This window comes from Pseudochaenichthys georgianus, chromosome 11 (genome assembly GCF_902827115.2).
Source record: "Pseudochaenichthys georgianus chromosome 11, fPseGeo1.2, whole genome shotgun sequence".
In the NCBI taxonomy this organism is placed as follows: Eukaryota; Metazoa; Chordata; class Actinopteri; order Perciformes; family Channichthyidae; genus Pseudochaenichthys; species Pseudochaenichthys georgianus.
The window spans coordinates 2030079-2054659 of record NC_047513.1 but is presented as its reverse complement, the minus strand read 5'-3'; the positions used below and the strand labels follow the sequence as shown (position 1 = coordinate 2054659).

Here is a 24581-nt window from a genome sequence, read left to right as displayed (position 1 = left end):
AAAATATTATATATTATTATTATTATTATAATGCCGCGGAGGGAGGGGAGGGGCAGCGGGGGGCGTGTATGTCTACAGAAGGTCCAGTTGTAATAACACGGTTCGCCACTGCAAACGAGATCTCGCTAAGTGGTTCTACGACGCTGGTTATCAACTCGGTAAATCAAGCCAGGGTTGCGGTCGGATAATCCAAAAATCAGCTCCTATCGTCTATTCCTTGACCTCTGAGTGAAACGTCACGGGGTTAAGGGATAGTGGATAGGAGAATTCAAAAGGACTTAGGAGAAGAGACAGCGGTACTTTATAGAATCCGACTGCACTTTCACTATCCGACGTGTTTATTTATTTTTTTAATTTATTCTACTAAAATCATACAAAAACAAAAACGTATAATTCATACACACAAATGAACAAAATTAGTAGAAGCGGGAGGGCTGAAGCAGCTTATGGGGAGTAGCTCCCGTGCATCATCATTAGCATCAATATAATAATGGCATTTATTTTGTCAAAAACATATATAAATTAAGGAGTACAAAGAAATAAAGAAAACTAATGAAAACTGAGAAAATACAAACAAATAAAATAAAGGTTAGGGCAAGACAAAAGTAAATGCATATATAAATAATGCTGGGAATATCCAATATGTGTTAGCTGGAGTAATCAGCAAATAGAATTGTTTTTACTTTAGTTTTGAATTGTTGATGACGAGTAACACTTGAAAGGTCTGAGTGAAGTCCATTCCACGTTCTAACTCCGACTATGGATCAGCTGTGTGATTGGATGGTTGCTCTACAGGGCTTGCTACACAACCAGTTAGGATGCCTGGTTGGGTTTCTCCTGACTGTGCTTTCGAACTGCTTTTGAATGTTAGTAGGAATTTTGTTATGGAAAATGTTGTGCATAATCAGTACTGTTTTAAGCTTAACTATATCAACACATTTGAATAGATTGAGTTTTTTTAAATATGGGAGTTGTGTGTTCATATTTACCAACACCACAGACTATTCGTAATACTTATTTTTGAGATGTTATTATTTTTTGTAGATTTGTTGAGTACGTGTTTCCCCATATTTCGGAGCAGTAATAAAGGTAAGGGAGAAATAGACTGTTATAAAGAGTTCTGAGTATTTTTTCCTCGAGAATGTTCTTAGTACGATAAAAAATACTTTTTTTTGACAGTTTAGTTTGTACATCATTTATATGGTGCTTCCAGTTGAGTTTTTCATCAACAATGAGTTCTAAAAATGTACATGCACCAACTGTCTCTATCTCTGTATTGCAAATCCGTATAATGCAGTCATTTCTACTCTCAGACTTTGTATTGAATAACATGTAATTTGTTTTGGCCACATTAAGGGATAATTTATTAACTGCAAACCAGTTACATAGTATTTCTAATTCTGCATTAACAATTTTAACAAGATCGCCAAGATTATGATGGGAGCAGAGAATGGTGGTATCATCGGCAAACAAAATGAATTCTGATCAGCCTCGCATCTTGGTAGACCCTTTAACTAGTTTACCGAGAGCTAATCAGCATATTGGGGGAAGGTATCCGTGAACACCTGGAGACACTGAATCACTCATCTGACTCTATGGCTCTTGTGACCATGAGTTGACCGGTCATAAAACTGCTAATGTCAGCAATAGCTGAGACTTCCCATTCCTTAAGACAGATAACAGACTTAGGCTTCATCGTAAATGTCAACCTGTCTGAGGACTACAGATGGAAATTAGCTATTAGCTATAATCTGGCATATTGCATCTCTTCTCTTTGCTGAGATTAATGTTTGTGTATGCATGGTCCGTCTATAAATAAATAAATAAAATAATAATACAATGCAACAGCGGTAATTGAAGTTTCAAAGTCTCAAAATGTTACAGCTACTGTCACAAACTGGATGAATGTGAAGTATGTTGTTAAAGGAGGGTGAAAGCGTAATCAAGGAGCACTATTGGAGTGACTTTGATGGTTATTGGACTCAGGATTAATCATCTGGATTCCCGCTGTATGAAGAAATGAAAGGACGGCGCAAGTGGAAACAATTCACAAAGGGATTAAACTGTTTAAAACACATGCTCAAAGTAAGCCGGATTTTGCCGATGTGTTTATGTGGATTCAAAAGTCGTAAATAATCTACAAAATGGAGGAGACCGATCTGATCGGAGCAACTGTGACAAATAATCCAACTGAAACCGGCATGGACAATGACTGTTTTAAAAATGCGCTTATCCAGACAAGCCTGGTTTGGACACTTTACGGGCAGAAGAAACATTTCTATTAAAGAAAAAATTATAAATGTTTGTATTTGTAGCCTATGCCTTTAATAGCTACTAACTTGAATTTTTATTCAAATTAATTAATCAATTATTTGTTATATTGTATTGTAATGAAGAGACAAGGCTTTTAGTGGCAATCATGTATTGAGTTACAATTATATGTAAAAAAAAATGATATTTGGCCTCAAATCATCTGAGGCCTGGTGCCCCCCCTGCGATCCTGGCACGCCCCCCATGTTGGGAACCACTGATCTAGAGCAGTGGTCGCCAACCAGTCGATTGCGATCGACCGGTCGATCGCGAGTTTGGTGCGGGAAGATCGCGGACCGTTAAAAAAAAAGTAACAAAAGAAAGAAATAATAATGTCTGAAAATACGTTTTTAGATGTAAACCTATCATCCACCACCCCGTTAGCAGGTGCCACTTGACTGACGTATATTTGAGACACCTCAATAATATAATATATTAACCGTGCTTTACGTGAACCTCATCATGACACAAGAGAGGACGGCAGGACTGCAATTTCCCGTGTTCAGTGAATGCAACAGAGGCAAGACACCAGTTAGCATCTGGTTAGCTAGCTGCACTAACGGACATAAGGAGCTGTTTCCACAACAAGCTGGAGGAGGGTCCTCCCCTGTCAGACTGAGGGGCTCAGGTGAGCTAAAGGACTCTTGAGTGTTTTGTCACAAATTATTCAAAAGATTATTTCCTTGGCACACCTTCATATGATCATTATAGTTATACAAAATAAGAGAATAAATGAAAAACAGGTATGAAATACTATATGGCAGTAAAACAAGAATACAGTTGAAAGGGGAGTGATTTGTAAAATATCCATAAAGAAAAAGAACATCTGCTTACAGTTCTGTTTCATCTGGGTGTTGAGAGATGTATCCATAGATCTCTTAATGTTGCTCTCAAAGTGCACCAGATTGATGCTTTCAACTTCAATATTTAAAAACAAATCTTCCCGGGGGAGCATCCCCCCAGACCCCACCAGAGGAAGTGAGGACCCCCCATAGAGGAGGTGAGGTCCGCCCACCATTCATAAAAAATAGCACTTTACCCCTGCCTACATGCCGTGAGCTGATTATGGAGCCTAAAACACGATGTTGTCGAAACGAAAATGAATATAATAATGAAAATAGTAATGAAAATATTCAAAAGTGCTCAAACTTCACATGTGTGCTAACAGTCCAGCCGTGAAGACATCTATCGGACATTTTTGAGATTTCTTCAAATGTCGTTGCCATGGCAACACAATGCTCGTCATGAAACACGGTTTTCTCATAACTTCAGTAAAAATGCTCCAAACGGCCCAAAACTTCACAGGTTTGGTAAAGATGCAGCCATCAACGCATTTAAGCGTATTATGGGATGTCATCAAATGCCGTTGGCATGGCGACAGATCATTCGCCATGAAGTTAGTTCAAAAGTTTGCAGTTCAAATATTCTGCTGCTTTTCTAAGCTTTTTTACTTTCTTTTCTTCTCTCATCACACATTCAAGCCCCCAGTGTTCATGTATCATTTCAATCTAAATGATTCACTTTCTTCTTACACATTTCATTTCAGCATAGCAGTTCAGCGTCAGCTTTTCAGCATAAAGTATTCCCACTAGCAATTTCTTCAGGGATTGCATTCTCTAGTTGACAATGAAAGTCAAACATTTGACGCAAATAACATAGTTGACTGGACACATTATTAACCATCAGCACTATGTTTATTTCAAGGCAGAAGTGCAAAATTAAATTGATAATGATGTGTAATGACATCTACATGTCATACAAATTGACAACTAGGTTACCTGTCAACTGACCCATCATTTCAATGGTAGGCCTTGCCTGGATTGCCACATGTCATTTTCTTGAACAGGTTAACATCAAATTTGAACATATAATTGAATTAAAATCATTAAATAATTGTAAACTATAACAATGTACGTACCATTGTTGATGGTCAATTAATATACTCATTGACAATGTGCTATTATAGTGGGGTGGCTGTGTCTCAGTGGGTAGTGTGCTGGACTTCGAAACAGGGGGATGGCAAGTTTGAGTCCCACTGCAGTCAGCATGTCGTTGTGTCCCTGGGCAAGACGCTTCACACGTCTAACAAATGACATGTAATGTAATGTAATTATACATAACATATTGTAAAAAATTAGAGGACAATCACCGTGTGTTCAAAATGTCTGCCAAAGAGGAACATGGCATCATGTGATGCTGGTGACATGGTATTGGGACAAACCATTTTTGAGTTAAAGGGGGGAGTTCTGTTAGTAACATTGTTGACAGAATTGTTGCGGACATTCATATATTAAGATATTTAAATTATTTAAAGGAGGAAATCAATTAAAAAAATATTATTATTCTTTAGTATTTAGACTTTTGAAATAAATGAATAATAGTTGTTATTTACTTGAATGGTTTTTATTCATCATTTTGAAACCAAGACACCCTCAACTGAAAAACGGACATAGCAAAAGCTGTCAATTTAAGAACATCATGACACATTTCAAGCTAAATGAAGCATAGGATGCACATAATGTTTGTGTGATATTATAACATGCTTTCCAATAATAGGCAAAATATGATATTTTTGAAGAAAATAGTTAGAATAAATATAATTATCATCAATGGACATGGAATGTACCCTAAATTGTAGAATGAGTCAATATATATATAATATATATATATATATATATATATCAATATTTGTATTAACTAACCAAAGTCAATTTAAATAGCGGGCAAAAATGGGTTAATTGGGTTAATTGCCATGCATGTATTGTTTGATATAGTTTTACGTTCAATTTCCACTATTTTAGGCAGAAAAATGTATATTGACGAAACCTTTTTTAACAATTTACGATAATTTAGAAAGTTTTTTGTGAGAAATAATTTCAAAGGTAAACTCTTTTTCATTTTATATATCAATTTGAAATGTTTGCACACATTATTAATTTATACATTTTAATCAATTTTTTTAAATTATGAATCCATTTATTTTAATGTATTTCCTTGAGGCTGGGGAAGATATATCAGCATGTAAATGTTCTAATACAAGTAAGTATAAGTATAACATGGAAAAGTAAATAAAATAGGTTTCATAGGAGGATGTGGAATTATTTTCTCTCACCTTGTAATTACACAATCAGACAATCTATAATTTAGCTCTGGCCTTCACTCACAAAAAAACATTTTGTTGAATTGGACACATTTTTCAAAGCTCTATTAATATTAAAATAATAATAATAACTGGGATTTCTATAGCGCCTTTCAAGGGACCCAAGGTCGCTTTACAGGAATAGGGCAAGCACAAACAAAACAAAACAAAGGTCAGACAGACAAAACAACAGATAGATTTAAGGGCCGAAAGCCTTGATGAACAGATGGGACTTGAGGGCCCTTTTGAAGGCGTCCAGTGTGGGGATGTTGCGAATCTCCGCAGGGAGAGCGTTCCAGAGGGTGGGGGCTGCCACACTGAAGGCTCTGTCCCCGAAGGTTCTCAGTTTGGTGCGGGGGGTGGTGAGCAGGCCAGAGTCTGAAGACCGCAGGTTCCGGGGTGGGGCATGCGGGTGAAGGATGTCCGATAGGTACTGGGGGGCAAGGGCATGGAGGGACTATTGACTGACATGCAATGACTGGGACTGAAGGAAGAATCTGAGAGGAATGAACTGGAGCAGAGAAATAATCATATATATATATATGTGTATATATATATATATATATACAGCAACTTCATAAGAGGCCAACAAGAGTGACAGAGTGTGTCAGTGTGCTGAAGGATAGACCAGCTATCCAGGCCAGACTCTAAAGACTTTCCAAGGGGTACAAATGCTGCTGCCGGAGTACTGACTGGAAGTATTGCTGATATCAAGTATACCATCCTCTTAAAATACTCTGTCCAACAATATCAGTCTCAGGAAGAAAGGTTTTTTAACGCTTATTCAAAATAGCAGAGAAACATGTATTCTTGTTCTCAGGAGGGGACATTGACAGAGGAGTACTGAAACAGTACACAGTAAGTACTTCATAGTACTTGTGGGGGTTGTTGCAGTAGTACTGAGTCTAACAGGATCAATCTCACGAAGAACTAATGGAAACAAAAAAAAATTCCCTCATCAAACTTAGCAGAAGTGGCTTGATTGTGTTCTCAGCAGGGGACTTTGACAGAGTATCCCTCAAACTATACACAGTAAAAGTACTTCAATGTATTGTAAGTAGTAGGCTAACTAATGCAAAGTCAAACAGTATCAATTTCATTAAGAACTAATGGTAACATTATATGTTTATCATTCATCAAAGATAGCAGAAAACATGCATTATGTACTAAGGAGGGGACTCTGACAGAGGATTACTCACAAAGTACACAGCAAAAGTACTTCATTTTATTTCTGGTAGAAGTCAAACTAGTACTGAGTCCAACAGAGTCAGTTTCCTTAAGAACTTGTGGTAAAACATATTTGTATCACTCGTCAAATATAGCAGGAATGAAGAGCAGCTGATTTGAAAAAACAAACTCGAGAGGCGGCTGAGTGACCGCAGAGCAGAACCGCTGTACAGTTTACATCTCCTAACAATGTTGTCCATTTTAGACAGAGGCTTAGTATATTTACAGCTCTTAGTAACATCCATGTTCTGAGCTCAATATGTGTCATGGCCGTTTTCGTTGCGATCGCTAAATTCCCCTTGTTTATAATAATCACCGGTCCTTCAACAGGATACTGGAGTGATTCAAAGTGTGATTTTAGCAAACGAGTGCTTTTGTTTTTAAATCACTTCCGTGAGTTCCCAGGGAGTTACTGTGGGAGGTGCTGCGGGAGTATGGGGTGAGGGGGTCTCTACTCAGGGCCATCCAATCTCTGTACTCCCAAAGCGAGAGCTGTGTCCGGGTCCTCGGCAGGAAGTCGGACCCATTTCCGGTGAGGGTTGGCCTCCGCCAGGGCTGCGCTTTGTCACCAATCCTGTTTGTAATATACATGGATCGGATTTCGAGGCGTAGTCGTGGGGGAGGGGGTCTGCAGTTCGGTGGACTAAGGATTGCACCACTGCTTTTTGCAGATGATGTGGTTCTAATGGCTTCATCGGTCTGCGACCTTCAGCACTCACTGGATCGGTTCGCAACCGAGTGTGAAGCGGCTGGGATGAGGATCAGCACCTCCAAATCTGAGGCCATGGTTCTCAGCAGGAAACCGATGGACTGTCCACTCCAAGTAGGGAATGAGTCCTTACCCCAAGTGAAGGAGTTCAAGTATCTCGGGGTCTTGTTCTCGAGTGAGGGAACAATGGAGCGTGAGATGGGCCGGAGAATCGGAGCAGCGGGAGCGGTATTGCAGTCGCTTTACCGTACCGTTGTGACGAAAAGAGAGCTGAGCCAGAAGGCAAAGCTCTCTGTCTACCGGGCCATTTTCATTCCTATGGTCATGAAGGATGGGTCATGACCGAAAGAACGAGATTGCGGATACAAGCGGCTGAGATGGGTTTTCTCCGCCGGGTGGCTGGTGTCTCCCTTAGGGATAAGGTGAGAAGTTCGGTCATCAGGGAGGGACTCAGAGTTGAGCCGCTCCTCCTTCGCGTCGAAAGGAGCCAGTTGAGGTGGTTCGGGCACCTAGTTAGGATGCCACCTGGGCGCCTCCCTAGGGAGGTGTTCCAGGCACGTCCAGCTGGGAAGAGACCAAGGGGTAGACCTAGGACCAGGTGGAGGGATTATATCTCTTCGCTGGCCCAGAGCTGGTTGATGTCGCCAGGGAAAGGAAGGTTTGGGGCTCTCTGCTGGAACTGCTACCCCCGCGACCCGACCACGGATAAGCGGGAGAAGAAGGATGGATGGAGTTTCGTCTGCGCTCTTATGGTAACTTCTGGTAGCAGAATATGAAAAACAAAGTTTTTTTGTTTCTGTTTTCTAGTGATTTTATTTTTTGTTTTGAGAAGTAGAAAATGAAAATAATCCCGTGTTTTAAGTTTAGTAAATCCCTTTTTGAACACGATAAAGAAAAACGCCTTGTATTTCAATTTTGGTTTTTCAATTTTAAAACGAAATGAAATATCCAGTAGTTTTTTGTTTTTGAATATCCTTTTGTGAAAAGAAAATCCAATGACCAAAACATACACTGACCCGGATTTGTCTTTTGAAGGACAAAAAGGTCATTATTTTCATATATCTAAACAAGGGTCAGTAATATAGCATATTGTGTAAGTGATTATTAGACGTTAGGAATAAACTAATAAACTCTATTAAGGACATGTACAATTGTGTTTTTTTAGAGCCATGTGAACACAATCACGAGCTTCCTGTTTTGCCTCTGGTCATTTAGTGAGCAGATGATACGCTCAATACATTTCATGAGTTATTGCTGTTATTGTAATGTTTGGCTTCAAACAACATTTGGAGCCAGATTGTGACTTGGTGAGACAGCTGGCTGTTGTAAGTTGAGAAGTACAAGGAGCTGGTGATTTAATGCTTTGATTATATACAACTGCAGATCTATGTTTCTGCATGGCTTCGTTGTTGGTCCACAAAATAATCCTGCTACATTTTCCCTCTGAGTTTGTACGGCGTAACGTCCATAAATTATTTAGAAATAGTGTTAGAATTATCATGATGACAATGCAGGAGACAACATGCACTGATCCATTAGATAATTGCGAACTTGAATATTTAGACATATTCATCAATTTCAGAAAACTTCAAATATAAAAAATAATTGTATTAATATATACAATGAAATGGGTGCCAGTTTCACGATGATATGATTTAGTTGGGAATAGGATACCCATTTATTCTGTAGCGTATTATAATGTGTATTGATTATTACAATGCATATATTTAAAGGCTGTTTTCTAAATCTTTACTGCCTCTCTGTATTATAAATGTTTTGTGCCAGATTTGTTCATAAATCTTTAATTTTCCCAAAGTGTTCTATAGAAAAACAATTGCCTTGTTACAAGTAATAAACTGGGAACCTTTTAAATAACGTTTTAGCTAAAAAGTTAATATTGTCTCCCCTTGGGTTTTCTTTCATATATACCCATATCCATATCAACAGCAGTTGATAATTGCTAATGTTGCATACTTATAATGGGGATAATTTGTTAACATATATAGCTTAAGCTGACATTACGACAGCCCATTTGATCCATCGCGGGCCACATTAGCATTATGGTTGCACTCAAAGGGCCGGGTGTAACTATATAAATATATAATATATAAAATAATGTATTATATTACATTATTGCCTCTGAATTGGATTATTATCGGATAGGGTAATAACTAACTACGTTTGAAAGCAGAAGTCCAGGGCAAATAATTGCAAGTCTCTTCAGTGTGCATGTCACAAAACAAGATGCATTGTGGGACATGTAGTTTATGGGCAACCTGCTTCTGTAAAGTGGCATGTAACCGTATAATAAACTTATTATATTATTTGCAAGCTCTTGCGGGGCCACATGAAATGATGTCGCAGGCCGGATTTGGCCCCCGGGCCTTGAGTTTGACACCCCTGTTTTATGGTGTCCTGACGTTGTATTGGCTTTATTCTTTGTTGTTGCTGTTGGAATATTGGTTCCTAAACAGGCCTACATGTTGGTGTTAGCATGTTGCGTTTGCCTCACCTCTCCGACAGACATTAATCTGCTGCGTCTCACGTAGTTTACTTATTTACTTGCATGTACTATTTGACAGTATGGCATAAGTACCATGAGTACCTGAATGGTGCTCATAATGTTAGAAAGTTGAGTTTGGAATGCTGCCAGTGGCGGCGCCAGGGTATGGCTGGGGTAGGCTACAGCCATACCAAGAAAAATGATGTTGAAGTAGCATGTGGAGAACACGGATTGCTAGAATCTACCGGTGGTGTCCACAACACACAAACTGATCCTGCTGTAACAACAAGTGCACGTTACTGATGCAATATGGTTGAGACCATTCGGGTTTATGCTAGAAGAGGGGTGCAAGGAATAGTCTAAGTAGTGGGGGAGTTTTATACACTAAAGGTGTGGACATTCTCTGGCGTTATAATATCAGCGCGGCTGCGGTCAGATCAAAATGCCTCTGAATGCAATGTGAACAGACCTACAGCCAATCAGAGCAACGAAACGTTGGGTCTGCGTCATGCATTACTGATTGAGATCAGTCGGAACCGCCATTCAGTATCCCCATTGGATCTTCAGCGTGTACTATCACACGTCACGTTCACAGGGATCCCTTTTACTACTACAAGACAAATGTGCCGTTTTATTTCATACAGTTCCATTTTGATTGAGACAGGGAAATAATCAAAACCTCACGCGTGGCGTTTCACTGTCAAGGGGGAGCGTGTATGTAATTACATTGCAAATACTGATTTGAGCCCCCCCACTGTCTGGGTTAGCCCTACCAGAGATTACCCAACACAGATACCCTTCCTCTGAATGCACAGCAGCTGTGTGTGAGACAACACTCCCTGGTCCCGACTTTCCCACAATGCTCAAATGTGTACAGGCAGTGTACTGAGGGAAGTGTCTCCTCAGGTGTTTCCTACCCTCCAGTGTTCATTATGACGTTTACCCATCACTCTTCTTTAACCTCCTCCTCTGGCTCCCCTCAGCTTCTTCCTCCCTCATCCTTCCTTTTCCTCCAAATCATGTCCTCTCTTTCTTCACCACTTCTTCCGTGTCCTTCTTTCTAAATCTCTGAGCTGAATCTGTTTTGCATCCTGAATCTCCCTCCATCTCTTCCTCCCCTCAGCGTGTGCCGGAGTGTGTGTTCGGTCAGGCTCCCTGCATTCCTTGATATGTTCATGTCTGATAATCACACAAGCCGGGTGTCCTGCGTGGGAGGAGGAATCGATAAGGCTTCATTCCGCTGGAGCATCCCAGAGCCTGTGTGTTTAAGGCTGCAAGTGTGTGTGCGTGTGATTTGAATCTTGATTTGAAACATCGGGGCGCTGCAGGTTGAGATGAGCTCCTGCAGGATGTGTTTGGTTGATTGTACTGTAGGGATGTAACGATATACCGATATACTTTTTTTACATGCGGTGTTATGTCGTGTTATGCATGCACCTCGCGAGATATGCAAAAAACCTGTCTGATGATGCTGAGTGAGTTACTTAGTGAGTTTGCGTTGAGTTACTTGAAAAAATAGGGTTAGGGTGATTTATTGAATGATTATGATTATTAAATGTCCTTGTTTATTTGTGAGATGCAGTGGCACAAAGAAAATGCCTACTTTGTTTGGTAGTACTAGTAGGTAAAAAAACACTGGTTGTTCTTATTCTTGGTTGGTCTGTTAGTCATTTTGTTTTTGACAATTTAAAATACTACTACTACTATCCTACTAAAATGCTGTACAAATCATTATTTAATAAATAAAAATGTTTCAAGTAAAACAAAAAAGGTTTCCCAAAAGAAATGTCCCCAATTAATTTTTTTACCTTTTTTTTCTTTATTTTTCAATATGGCGATACACACCGTACCGTGGACTTGTTATCGCGATATTATCGTAGCGTGAGTTTTTGGTATCGTTACATCCTTAGTTCAGTGGTTCCCAAACGGTGTGCCGCGGCACAATGGTGTGCCGTGAGGCAAGTCCGGGTGTGCCGTGGGATTTTGTGACAACCATACGTTATTATTGCAATATACAACTACACAAAAATAATTATTTAATTTTGTATTTACTATATCAGTACTTTGTAGGTTTATATGTACGTAATCTGCGCGACTTGCGCGTCCACATCTCCACATGCAGTGCTGCATACACATGGCTGAGTCAGCGATAACTCTCGAGGGGTGGAGGTATGCCCATTATTTTGAGTTGGTCCGAAGAATAGACAGGAATGTGACGGTGAGGTGCAAACTGTGTCCAGGCCAGAAGCTGTTATCCACTGCTGGAAACACCACGTCAAACCTCAACAAGCACCTGCAAAGAACACATGCTAAGATGGAGCTACCGCACACGCTATTTGTTGTTTGTTTATATCACGTAGTCTGTTGTTCTTCTCTGTCTTCCGGTTGTTGCCTGTTTTGAATGACGAATACACACTACCGCCGCCTGCTGGTAAGGAGAGTTATTGCCACTCACGCATGCGCAGTTCGTACGTGCTCGGCGAGTAAAGTAACGAGTTACTTTATGTAGAGAGTAACGAAGTAGTGTAATATATTACTTTTTAAAAAAGTAATATGTAATATATTACATTTGTTTAGTAACGACCACATCTCTGGAGTTGGCGTTCTCTACTCTGGTTTACATGAAGAACAACAGGAGGTCACGGCTCTCTGTTGAACAGGACTTGCGAGTGGCCCTCTCCTCAGTGCCACCAAGGATTACAACATTCTGCGCGCCCCGACGGGCACATGTATCTCACTAATTTGTAAGTCGGCAACATATTTACAATAGCACATGTTTCAATGCTGATTGCTGAAATGTTACATTTATAATTTGTAGTTCAGGACCATGGACTGCAGCTTCCTTGCATTGACGGTTCTCTGTGCTGAATTTCTGCTGAGTTTCCTTTGCCTCATTTTTAATGTTGTGACCTGTCTGCTTTAAATGAGTGTGTTGCTGCTTTGATGAAGCCTAATTTGATACAGTTTCAAATTAATTTCTGAAATATTTCGTTAATAAATATTTCATGAGTAATATAGTTGTCTTTGTCACATTTTATTTGGCATGAGTAACTAATTATACACATTTACAGATATTTTACATGATATGAGTGATAACACGTGTTATAAGGGCTATTTTGCACAATAGGTGTGCCTTGAGATGTGTACTTGTCCTTTGGTGCCTTGGGCACAACAAGTTTGGGAACCACTGCCCTAGTTGATCGTGAAGGATTCTGTTTCAGTACGCAGGCTGTTTATTAAACCACACAGCTCCAGATGCACAATATCAGTTTAATGGGTTATTATGGTTAATTATCCTTTTGTTGCTTCAGCGGAGGGATAGTAATCAGGGCAGCGTAACCATTTTATTTTGAAGGTTGTGATTTTGTTGAGAGACACATCTTTTACTCGACCTGCAGCAGCTGAACCAAAATCCAACAAAAAGTCTCAGTCATATTTTGAATAATATAATATGCTAATGTATAGTTTTTGTTGACACGTGGATTTTTTCTTACCTTGACTGAATCCAACCAAGCACATTATAGAAAACAGCTGACATGAGCATCATGTCGGAATAATGAAACAAAAGGACAGTTCCGTTATCAGGGATCTTTGTACTTCTACTTGTGACTAAACACCTTGTATAACAAAATGACAAGAGTCTCTTCACCTGCTCTTTTACACTTCTTATGTCATCATCAAACTCATCAAACATGATTCAAATTATATTCAGAGACAACTAATTGTGTCCTGCTGTGGATATTTCAAAACCAAGATCTGCAACAAGTCAATCAACAGAAAAGTAACCGCAAAATATGAATATTCAAGCTATTTGTTCATGTAAGAGTAGCAGAAAATCGTGTTGCCAAAATCCTAAATATGGAAAATGACCTTCTCTTCGGGTTTTGGACTGACATTAAAGGTCACATGACATGCTTTTCCGGTTATTACCCGTCCGCTTGTGTGTTATAAAGGTTTTTATGCACTAACGGTCTGCAGAGTCACAAACCCTCAAAGTGCACTCTGCAGCGAGTAAAACTCAAACACAGAAAATACCTGTCTGTGCTGCCCCAGAACGCCTCGTTGAACATTTCTCTTTTTCTTCCTGGGTATGGTGGGGGGGTGCTAGTGGAGCCTCGCAGAAGGGGGTGCTGTTAGGGTTGGGAACCGAAACTCGGTTCCAGGTGAGAACCGATAAGAAAATGCCGGGTACCGGGTACCCATACAAAATACACAATTTCGGTTCTGCTTAACGGTTCCTAAACGCGGTAGACCCTGTATTCCACCGGGTCCGTCTGCGCCGCGGTGTATACAGCGTAAGGGAGGACTGGCCATTTGTGTGTTCTGGAGAATCACAGAACGGCCGGCACCGCCCTTTAAACGGCCGGCACCGCCCTTTAAACGGCCGGCACCGCCCTTTAAACGGCATCATGTAAGTTGCGCTGAAAATACTCGGGTGAAGTACAGGTACCTCAAACGTGAACTTGGATATGTTGCCCAGCCCTAAATTGGACAACATAGTGAGTACAACTTGTTTCTACACTGACACATAATCCTCTTTTGGTTGTTTTAAAAAAATATGAATCCCCTGATTATTAGCACTTTAGATCCGTGTCAAAGATGCCTGCTGCTTGTGTGAGAATGTTAGGAACCTGGATGGATTTCTGACTTACTTTTCTGGCGATGATTCTCATGTCTTATTCTGAAGTTGTTGGGATGGCTGTCAAGTTGTATAAACTGATAATAAGTAAATTGCTCTTGAATCTGAAATGTGTATTTAGGACTGTGAGCAGGTCCTCTGCAGGAAGCTGCTCTCTCAGGGTTTGGGAAGTGTGCTTCTCTGCAGTGTTTAAACTTCTGGGCTTGTTGACATAATGAGGTCAGGCAACTGAAATGACTATACATATAGTGTATTCTGAGGTTAACATGATTCAATATGGACTTTCAGTTGAGTTTGTAGAATATATTAAAAAGCTGAAGAGGGATTTGTTTTCAGCAAAGATACAATTCAGAAAAGTGAATGAAGTTGAAATACTCTGCATACGGTTCCTTCAGTGATGCTATGATGAGGATTGCACTGCTACATGTGTGACTCTTTCTTATGGAGCTGGACAGATGTGTCTGTGCACTTCAGAAACCCTACACATTACAAAGGCTTTGTGTCAACACAGAATGTCTTGACCTAAAAGAAAGTGAAAAGCCATTTAACTGTTTGTGTTTTGGATTGTTTGTATATCGCCGGTTGCTGAATAAGAATAAAGATCATTTTGAAACTGAACAAAATAATTGAACATACGCATTTTAAGCGTATTGACAAAGTTGTATTATTTATTTTTAACGAGGTAATACTTGGTGATAATGAGCTTCCTGTGTGTTCATCGAACTCATTTAGAACACCTGACAGCAGTGATGCCCAGCCGTGTGACCTTGATGTAGTTTGTGTATATCGTGATGTTCACCTTTTAGAGATGATCCCGCTGAACCTAATGTATAATATGCAACGCCATGTTCAGCCATACTGAAATCCAGATAGAGATCCCACAGATTTTTGTTGCGGGACCCCTTGCAATGCCACCATACCTGTTGCATCACCACTGCACCCCTCTATAGCCTTACATTACAAGGTCCTTGAAGTGGTACAGTGCACTAAAAGCTGAATGGAGAGATACTTTTCCTCCATCCACTTTACTGAGCCTCGCCCGACGTTACACATGCAGTCACTGAACGCAGCGCTGACATCTCTGCAGAGGGAACAGAGAAGCTGATCAGAATCTGAAACAGGACCGCACCGCTAACGAAGAAGAAGCAGCACATGGAGATGTATCACACTGAGCTGATTCTGGGTGATCGCTGTGTGCTGAGGGCATCATGCATATTCAGAGAGCTGTAGGCCAATCACACGCAGACTGTTTGCTCTGGTGTCTGCAAGAGCCAGAACACACAGAGTTCCCTCACTGGGGAGAGGAGCACACACACATCTGCTCTGCACACACACATCTGCTCTGCACACACACATCTGCTCTGCACACACACCTGCTGCTGTGCACTGTGCATTCTGACCTATATGCTTTATGTCACATGTATACCCCATGTTTCAGCTTTCACCAAGAACATTTGATCAAGTGTTTCATGTAAATTAGGATCCAGGTTGGAGATTTATTTTGTCAGTTGTCCATACTTCCACCTTTCTCTCAAACTAACAATATAACCTGCAATACTAGTGTTTGCATCACATTGTATTTAGCTGACGCTGTTGTTCAGAACAGCAGGAACAGTGCTGACATGTTGACTTAAACAAGCACGTCCCTTGTACGTGCTGGTGCATTAGTTCAACTCTTATGGTGCGTTAACACCGGATGCGAACATTCGCTTCGCATTCCAATCGCTCACCGCGGCTTGCAGTAACATACCGTTGACAGCCAGCGATCATCTCTTCCATCTTTACAGCTGAACAACAGCAGCACGTCAGAGGGAATCCCAACGCTGATTCTGTTGGGATGGCATTAATTTGGCCTCCAGTGAGACTGTAAGGAATCTTGGTGTTATATTTGATCAGGATTTATCCTTTAACGCCCACATAAAATCAATCTCAAGGACCGCCTACTTCCATCTACGTAACATTGCAAAGATCAGGCATATCTTGCCTCAAAACGATGCAGAGAAACTAGTCCATGCATTTGTTACTTCTAGGCTGGATTATTGTAACTCCTTATTATCAGGGAGTACCAAGAAGTCAGTCAAGTCGCTTCAGCTGATTCAAAATGCTGCGGCTCGTGTACTAACCAGAGTTAGGAAAAGGGACCACATTACTCCTGTTCTGGCTGCCTTACACTGGCTCCCTATAGAACACAGGATAGAATTTAAAATTCTTCTTCTCGCCTACAAAGCCCTTAATGGGCAGGCGCCATCTTACCTTAAAGAACTCATTATACCCTACTGTCCTACTAGGGCATTGCGTTCCAAGAATGCAGGGTTGTTGGTTGTTCCTAGAATCTCTAAAAGTACAATGGGAGCCAGAGCCTTTTCTTATCAAGCTCCACATTTGTGGAATCAGCTTCCAGTTTGTGTTTGGGCGGCAGACACCCTATCCGTTTTTAAGAGTGCGCTTAAGACCTTCCTTTTTGATAAAGCTTATAGTTAGGGCTGATTAGATTCAGCCCCTAGTTTTGCTGATATAAAGTTGCAAGAAAAAGTATGTGAACCCTTTGGAACGACCTGGATTTCTGCATAAGTTGGTCATAAAATGTGTTCTGATCTTCGTCTAAGTCACAACAACAGACAAACACAGTCTGCTTCAACTAATACCACACAAACAATGATATGTTTTCATGTTGTTATTGAACACACCATGTAAACATTCACAGCGCAGGGTGGAACAAGTATGTGAACCCCGAGGCTAAAGACTTCTTCAAGAGCTAATTGGAGTCAGGAGTCAGCCAACCTGGAGTCCAACCAAGGAGACGAGATTGGAGGTGTTGGTTAAAGCTGCCCTGCCCTATAAGAAATACACACCACTTTTGAATGTGCTATTCTTAAGAAGCGTTGCCAGATGTGAACCATGCCTCGCTCAGAAGAGCTCTCAGAAGACCTACCATTAAGAACTGTTGACTTGCATAAAGCTGGACAGGGTTCCAGAAGTATCTCTAAAGCCTTGATGTTCATCAGTCCACGGTAAGACAAGTTGTCTATATGTGGAGAAAGGTCAGCACTGTTGCTACTCTCCCTAGGAGTAGCCGTCCTGTAAAGAGGACTGCAAGAGCACAGCGCAGAATGCTCAATGAGGTGAAGAAGAGTCCTCGAGAGTCAGCTAGAGACTTAAAGAAATCTCTGGCACATGCTAACATCTCTGTTGACGAATCTACGATACGTAAAACACTGAACAAGAATGGAGTTCATGGAGGACACCACGGAGGAAGCCACTGCTGTCCAGAAAAAACATTGCTGCACGTTGGAAGTTTGCCAAAGAGCACCTGGATGTTCCACAGCACTACTGGCAACATGTTCTGTGGACAGATGAAACCAAAGCTGAGTTGCTTGGAAGGACACACAACGCTATGTGTGGAGAATACAAAGGGTTCACATTTTTCTTGCAACTGTAGGCTTAGTTTGTCGGGGGACATCTTCCTTCTTCCTTCTCTCTGTCTATACCTGTGTACTCTCATGTTCCGATTAACCCAGCTTCCCCAAATGTCTTTCTTTTTGGTGTCTATATACGCCGGGATCCGGAGTCATGGATGATCCTGCGGTCCTGTGTCCTGGATCGCGAGCCCTGGATCGCGAGTCGTGGCTGTGGTCCTGGATCATCGGTCCTGGATGGATATCCTCGTGGATTCATCTTCCTATTATACACACATGCATTTCCAAACATCTGGACTACCTATGTTGCAAATGTATTATCTTTTCAATTTACACACGGCATCTATTGCACGTCTGTCCGTCCTGGGAGAGGGATCCCTCCTCTGCTGCTCTCCCTGAGGTTTCTCCCATGTTCCCTTTAAACTGGGTTTTCTCCGGAAGTGTTTCCTTGTACGATGTGAGGGTCTAAGGCAGGGGTGTCAAACTCATTTTCACCGAGGGCCACATCAGCATAATCGTTGTCCTCAAAGGGCCAGATGTAACTTATAAATGTAACTAAATGCAATGTAACTAAATGCAATGTAAAATAAATGTAACTACTCCTTAATGTTAAATAACTCTGAATTTATTACTTATTCAAGTTACAAATATTACATATATATATTTGCATAGATGTAAAAAATATCTTTGCTTGTTGCTTTGTTATTATAACAAATCCTTTTAATTTGTCAGGTTATGAAACCCACATTACTCCATCAATCAACGATCAAACTATCCAAGTTAATAAAGAAAAATAACATCAAACAGAAGTTATGACATTAACTTTGTTCAAAACTTGAAATAACAAATAACTGTAAAACCAACAATTGTGAGCTGCTAAGAACATGTGTGACAGATGTAGCATTTTACAAAAACAAATGGCTGCACACAGCCTTGCAGGGGGCATACATCCAACTAATGAGAGATGGTTTGATTACAGTAAACATTTGTCTGCATAAACACATAAAACCTGCAAACACTAAATACATTTCTACACATATAAAGTAGTATATGTAATAAACTCACAATAAGGGTTGTCTCAGTCCACAACTATATTGGTCAAGTTTTTAGGTTAGTTTTTGATGAGGAGATGCTGCCTGTCCTTGAACACACCATGTGGATCCCCTCTCCACCATCCTCATCCAACGATCATGTTCTGAAAATAACAAACACAAAACAAAATGCAAGCACAATCATTACATTGCACATAGTTTAACTATTCTTCTTCTTGGTTGAATTATATTTTATTAGGTTTTTAAAAATGCTTACCAATGTGTTTTCTGACCAGATGTCTGACACCGTTTTTCCATGGCCAGTGTGTCAATGTCTGGTTTTAGGTCCTGTGCTGTAGCAATCCGTAGAACAGCGTGGAGGTTGCCGTCAGTGATGCGTGATCTGTGCTTGTTTTTGTTTAGATTCATTATTGAAAACATCTGTTCGCACAGATAGGTGCTCCCAAACATAGACAGAACACGGGCAGCATGAAGTCGAAGCTGTGGCATGGAAGCAGGGGGCAGTAGACGGTAAAAGTCCTGGATTGTAGCATCCTGGAACTTTGCTCTCAGGCCACTATCGCTTTGAAGCTCTATTAACTCCATCTGAAGGTGTTGGGGTGCAGTGCACATGTCGGTGGTGAAAGGACTAGCAAAGATGGCAAATCCAGAGTGCTGTGCTCTGAAGTCAGAGAAGCGCCGATCAAACTCATTCATCAACAGGCTCAGTTTGGTAGCTAACTGAGCACATGAGAAAGTACCGGGACATGAGGCTGAGATGCTCTGACAAACAGGAAAGTGGGCAAGATTGTCCTGTTTCACTTGGCACATCCATAGGTCAAGTTTACGCTGGAAAGCCGTGATCGTGTCGGACATCTGCGTGATGACTTGTTTGCGTCCCTGCAGCTTCTGATTCAGTTGGGCGAGATGCTCGGTTATGTCACACAACATAGCAAAGTCACACAGCCAGTTTGGATCTGACAGTTCAGACAAGGGTTTTCCCTTACTCTGCATGAAAAGAGCAATGTCTTCCATAAGCTCAAAAAATCGTTTGAGGACTTTGCTCCTACTCAGCCACCTTACTTCTGTATGGTACGGCACGTCTCCGTGCTCCGAGCCCATCTCCTGCAAGAACAGCTGGAACTGACGATGATTCAGGCCACGCGCCCGAATGAAGTTCACTGTCTTCATGACCGTGGTCACTATATTATCCATCCCCAGCACCTTCCCGCACAAAGCTTCTTGATGGATAATACAATGATACGTTATCAGAGGCGTGTGACAGTTACATTCTTGCATTTTCTCCTTCATTAGTCCAACCAAGCCCACTTTTCTTCCACACATTGCAGGTGCACCGTCTGTAGTTAATCCCACCAAGTTTTCCCAGGGCAATGCGTTTTTAATGACTGACTTCTCCACCGCATCAAAAATGTCCCGTCCCGTTGTGGTCCCATGCATGGCAGCCACATCCAACAGCTCCTCAGTGACAGAGAGGTCCGACTTCACGCCTCTAATAAAAATAGATAGCTGCGCTGTATCCGTGTTGTCTGTGCTTTCATCAACAGCTAATGAAAAAGCTATGTAGCTGCGTGTCTCTTCGGCCAGCTGTGTTGCCAGGTTTCCTGCTAGTTCCTTAACTCGGTCCGCGATAGTGTTTCTTGATAAACTGACATTTTTAAAAGTCTGTATCTGGTCGGGACACACCTGCTCACAGACCTTCAGCATGCACTGCTTCAAAAACGTTCCCTCTGAAAAAGACTTTGAAGCGCGTGCGATTTCTTCAGCCACAACAAAGCTAGCTTTCACTGCCGCATTGTTTTTGGTTCTGGCTTTCGCGAACACATTCTGCTGCGATCGCAGTTTGCCTTTTAATTCTTGGGCAATTTGTTGTTTTTCTTGATGGCTGATTTTGGCATACTTAGCTCCGTGTTTGGTCTCAAAATGCCGACGTAGATTGTACTCTTTGACAACCGCCACCGCCTCATAACACAAAAGACATACCGGTTTTTCTCCTTGAAGCACAAACATGTATTCACCTTCCCATCTTTCTTGAAACAGCCTTCCATCTGCATCAATTTTTCTCTTCCTTGACATTTTGGGATCATTATTTGTATTTCTCAATTCCACTTGTTGGTTAAATCGCATCGATGTGGAAACACTGCAGTCTAGTGGCGGGATGCCGTCACTTCGCGGGTAACATAATCAGCATGTATTGTGGGAAATGTAGTTTTTGGTCACTGCACGCATTTGACTTGTTTATTTGTATACAATCAAACCTTTTAAGCTCTCGCGGGCCACATGAAATGACGTGGCGGGCCACATTTGGCCCGCGGGCCTTGAGTTTGACACGTCTGGTCTAAGGACAGAGGGTCTGAGGACAGAGGGTCTAAGGACAGAGGGTGTCGTATTGTCATACTGATATTCTGTACACACTGTGAAGACCACTGAGACAAATGTGATATTGGGCTATATAAATAAACATTGATTGATTGATTGATTGATTGATTGATTGGCTTCCGCGAGAACGCGTCACGTGAATTTGGCGCTCTAGTTGAAGAAATGTAACTCTGGCGTTTGACACGGCACCATTTCATCGTGTGATTTGCGCCTCGTCCACCGCTTCATGCGCGCCATCGGAGCGAATTTGCATCTGTCCGCGTCTCTGCATTGACTTTACATGTAATCGCGCCGCCCCCAAACATTGCATCGCGTCCGGTGTGAACGCAGCAGACCACTGCGCCACCCGTCCCACTTTAGTCTAAGTTATCTCAGTGGGTCTCAAACGGTTTGATCACAATGTATGTAAACACATATTTCCAAGGCACTCCTTTATAATTATTGGGATAAAACAGGTTTGAAATCATTCCAATGTAAACTATAGGACAGTAAACCAGACATATCGTTTTAAACTGGAGAGATAAAAAAATATGCATAAACAAAAAGGAAAATAAGATATGAATGAACAACAAAAATAAAATACATGTATTTGTTATTGGCTATGGGTTATTGGTTATGTTCTCATACTTATTTAATTATTAAAATGTAAACCGATCTTTGTCATATGGGTGTTTAGAGTTGTACCCCCTAGATCTAGTCTCTAGTCATTCTGCTTAAAGTGCACCAGATTGAAGCATTTTACTTTAACATGAGAAGGCAGATATGCTTGTTTTTCTCAACAAGAACTGTTTTTAAATGGGGGGGGGGTTTCCTTTAAAAGTTGGACTGTTACACTGTTGTAGCTTCAGTGGTTCTCAGGTTACAGTTTAAAGTAAACAGATTGTTCTAAACTGTATTAAAGTAAACAGGTATTATCTTGAACTGTAGTGATTTAAACATGTATTATTTTGGACTGTTTTAAGTAATCCTATATATATAACCTTCTCACCTACACTCACTGACCCAGATACCAGCACACACACACATACACCCCCTCCACCAACACACACACATATTCTTTTCAAGGTTCTTTCTGGGGCTACTATAATCTCAAGCACCAATATATCTGTGTACAATGTTTGATTGTCTGGGAAGGAATAGTTTGTGTGAAATCTTCCTTGGGAAAGTAAAGGAGTGAAGTCAGGTGCAAGATAACAAGTGACTCTGTCCTTGTTTACTTCTGAGGCTCTCACGCTCTGTTCAGAAGAAAAATACTTGTTCCCAAAACTCTGATTCGCTGTATTGGGCCCGACCCAAAGTGAATCCAACCAGTAAGAACACCTAGGGGAGTGAGCAACCGACCCAACTCCTCCCCACGGACTCTCTGATTCGCTTAGGAGTAAAATGGGACGGAAGAGCCGACACACAACTCCGCCCCAAATATGTCCATATATACTGTTGTTTATTCATGCACGATGCCCCCTGTTTCTGACTGGCTGGTCCCGATACCTGTATCGCACAGCAGTGGAGCGGGGAGCCCGGAGTGCTCTGTTACAGGGCACTCTGTATTTAGTATTGTGTTTTTTACCATTAGAATCAGATTATTGTTATAACTTTTATGCCGGTGTTTTGAACTTCTCTTATTAATCTGACCAGGCTCATCTAACGGACGGCGCGGAGCTGGGCTTTAAGCCACCACTACTGTGGCTACTTGCTCCTACAAGTTACATAGCTGTAAGGGTTTAGCCAGCATGCTGATGTTTTTGTTATTGTTCCTGTTCTCATTGTGTTTCTCTCATTTCAGTCTCAGCTTTCCTGCCCTTGATTGAACTCCACCTGCTTCCCTTCCCTAATTAGCCTCACCTGTGCCCCATTATCATCTCTCCCTCTGTCTATTTAGTCTGCATCCACAGTCCCTTCAGTGCCAGTTCGTCTTTGTTATTCCTAGCGTTCCAGCAGTGTTTTTCTAGTATCTGATTCCCGTGTACCGAACCTTGGATATAAAGACCTTTTTGCATCCTAATCCTCTGTCTCCGAGTCGTGCTATTGAGTCCTCCACTTGTGTTCATTCAGTCGTTACAGTACGAACTGGCCAGAACCATGGACTCAGCCGACTCTGAGAATTTGCGGTCTGCTATTCGATCCCAGGGGGCTCGTCTTAACCTACAAGATGAACAACTTACCGCTGTCTGCCAGGGAGTACGAGAATTGTCGGATCGGCAGGAGGGTTTCCAGTCATCCATCGGCAGCAAGGTTTGCCAGCTGGCAGATCAGATCCAGCAGCTGGTGGCACATCTCAATCCACAACGCTCTGCTACTCCGCTTCCAGCGTCGGATCCGGCTACAGCTCCCGGTCCTGTTCCTGCCACCATGCCGACACCGCTGCCTTCGGTTCCTCACCTCTCCAGACCAGAGCGTTTTTCCGGAGACTCGGATAACTGTCGTGCGTTCCTGGTCCAGTGTGGGTTGAACTTCGAGCTGCAAGCCGCTTCCTTCCAGTCTGAACGGGCTAAGGTAGCCTACATCGTTTCCCACCTCACCGGCAAAGCGGAGGCGTGGGCTACGGCGGAGTGGGCTCGAGATTCCCCAGTCTGTAATTCCCTGAGAGGTTTTACAGAGACTTTAAGCAAAGTATTTGATCACACAACTCCAGGCAGGGAAGCAGCGAGAGCTCTAATGGATTTACACCAGAGAGGGAGACGTGTCTCCGACTACGCCGTGGAGTTCCGCACTTTGTCTGCAGACAGCGGCTGGAATGATTCATCCCTCTTCGACGCTTTTCGCCATGGACTGTCTGGCCCCATCAAGGACCAGTTGGCTCCTCTAGAGCTTCCCTCTGACCTGGATAGTTTCATTGCTATGGCAATAAGAATTGACACTCGCCTCGTAGAGAGAGAAAGGGAGAAGTCGAGAGCTGTGTTTTCTCCGCCAGGCCAGAGAGGGCAGTCTCAGGCCAGTCCTTTTTTCTCCAAGCAGCGTTTCCAGACGACCGACTCTCCAGCGCCGCCTACTGCCCAGGAGGAACCCATGCAGTTGGGAAGAGCAAAGCTGACTCCTGAGGAGCGCCAGCGCCGCCTACGGGAGGGGAGGTGCATTTACTGCTCACAGAGGGGTCACTTTGTAGCCAGATGCCCAGTAAAAGACCAGGCTCATCAGTAAGTAGGAGGGTCCTGGTGAGTCGAACTGTTTCTTTTAGTCCCTCTCGTACTCTCACCTCTGCTCAGCTAATTA

At 41.9% G+C, this 24581-nt stretch overlaps 2 protein-coding genes across 2 annotated transcripts in view; one reads left to right on the top strand and one right to left on the bottom strand.

Moving 5' to 3' along the window:
• LOC117454804 (glutamate receptor ionotropic, kainate 5-like) overlaps positions 1–24581 on the top strand; it is a 403890-nt gene that overhangs the window by 6846 nt on the left and 372463 nt on the right. The gene's annotated exons all lie outside the window — the stretch shown is intronic.
• Positions 18618–21282, bottom strand: LOC117454805 (general transcription factor II-I repeat domain-containing protein 2B-like). Its single transcript, XM_034094002.2, has 2 exons — positions 19252–21282; positions 18618–19138 (listed from the first exon to the last, which is right to left on the bottom strand). Coding segments are annotated over exons 1-2 (1869 nt in total). The 5' UTR covers positions 21120–21282; the 3' UTR covers positions 18618–19137.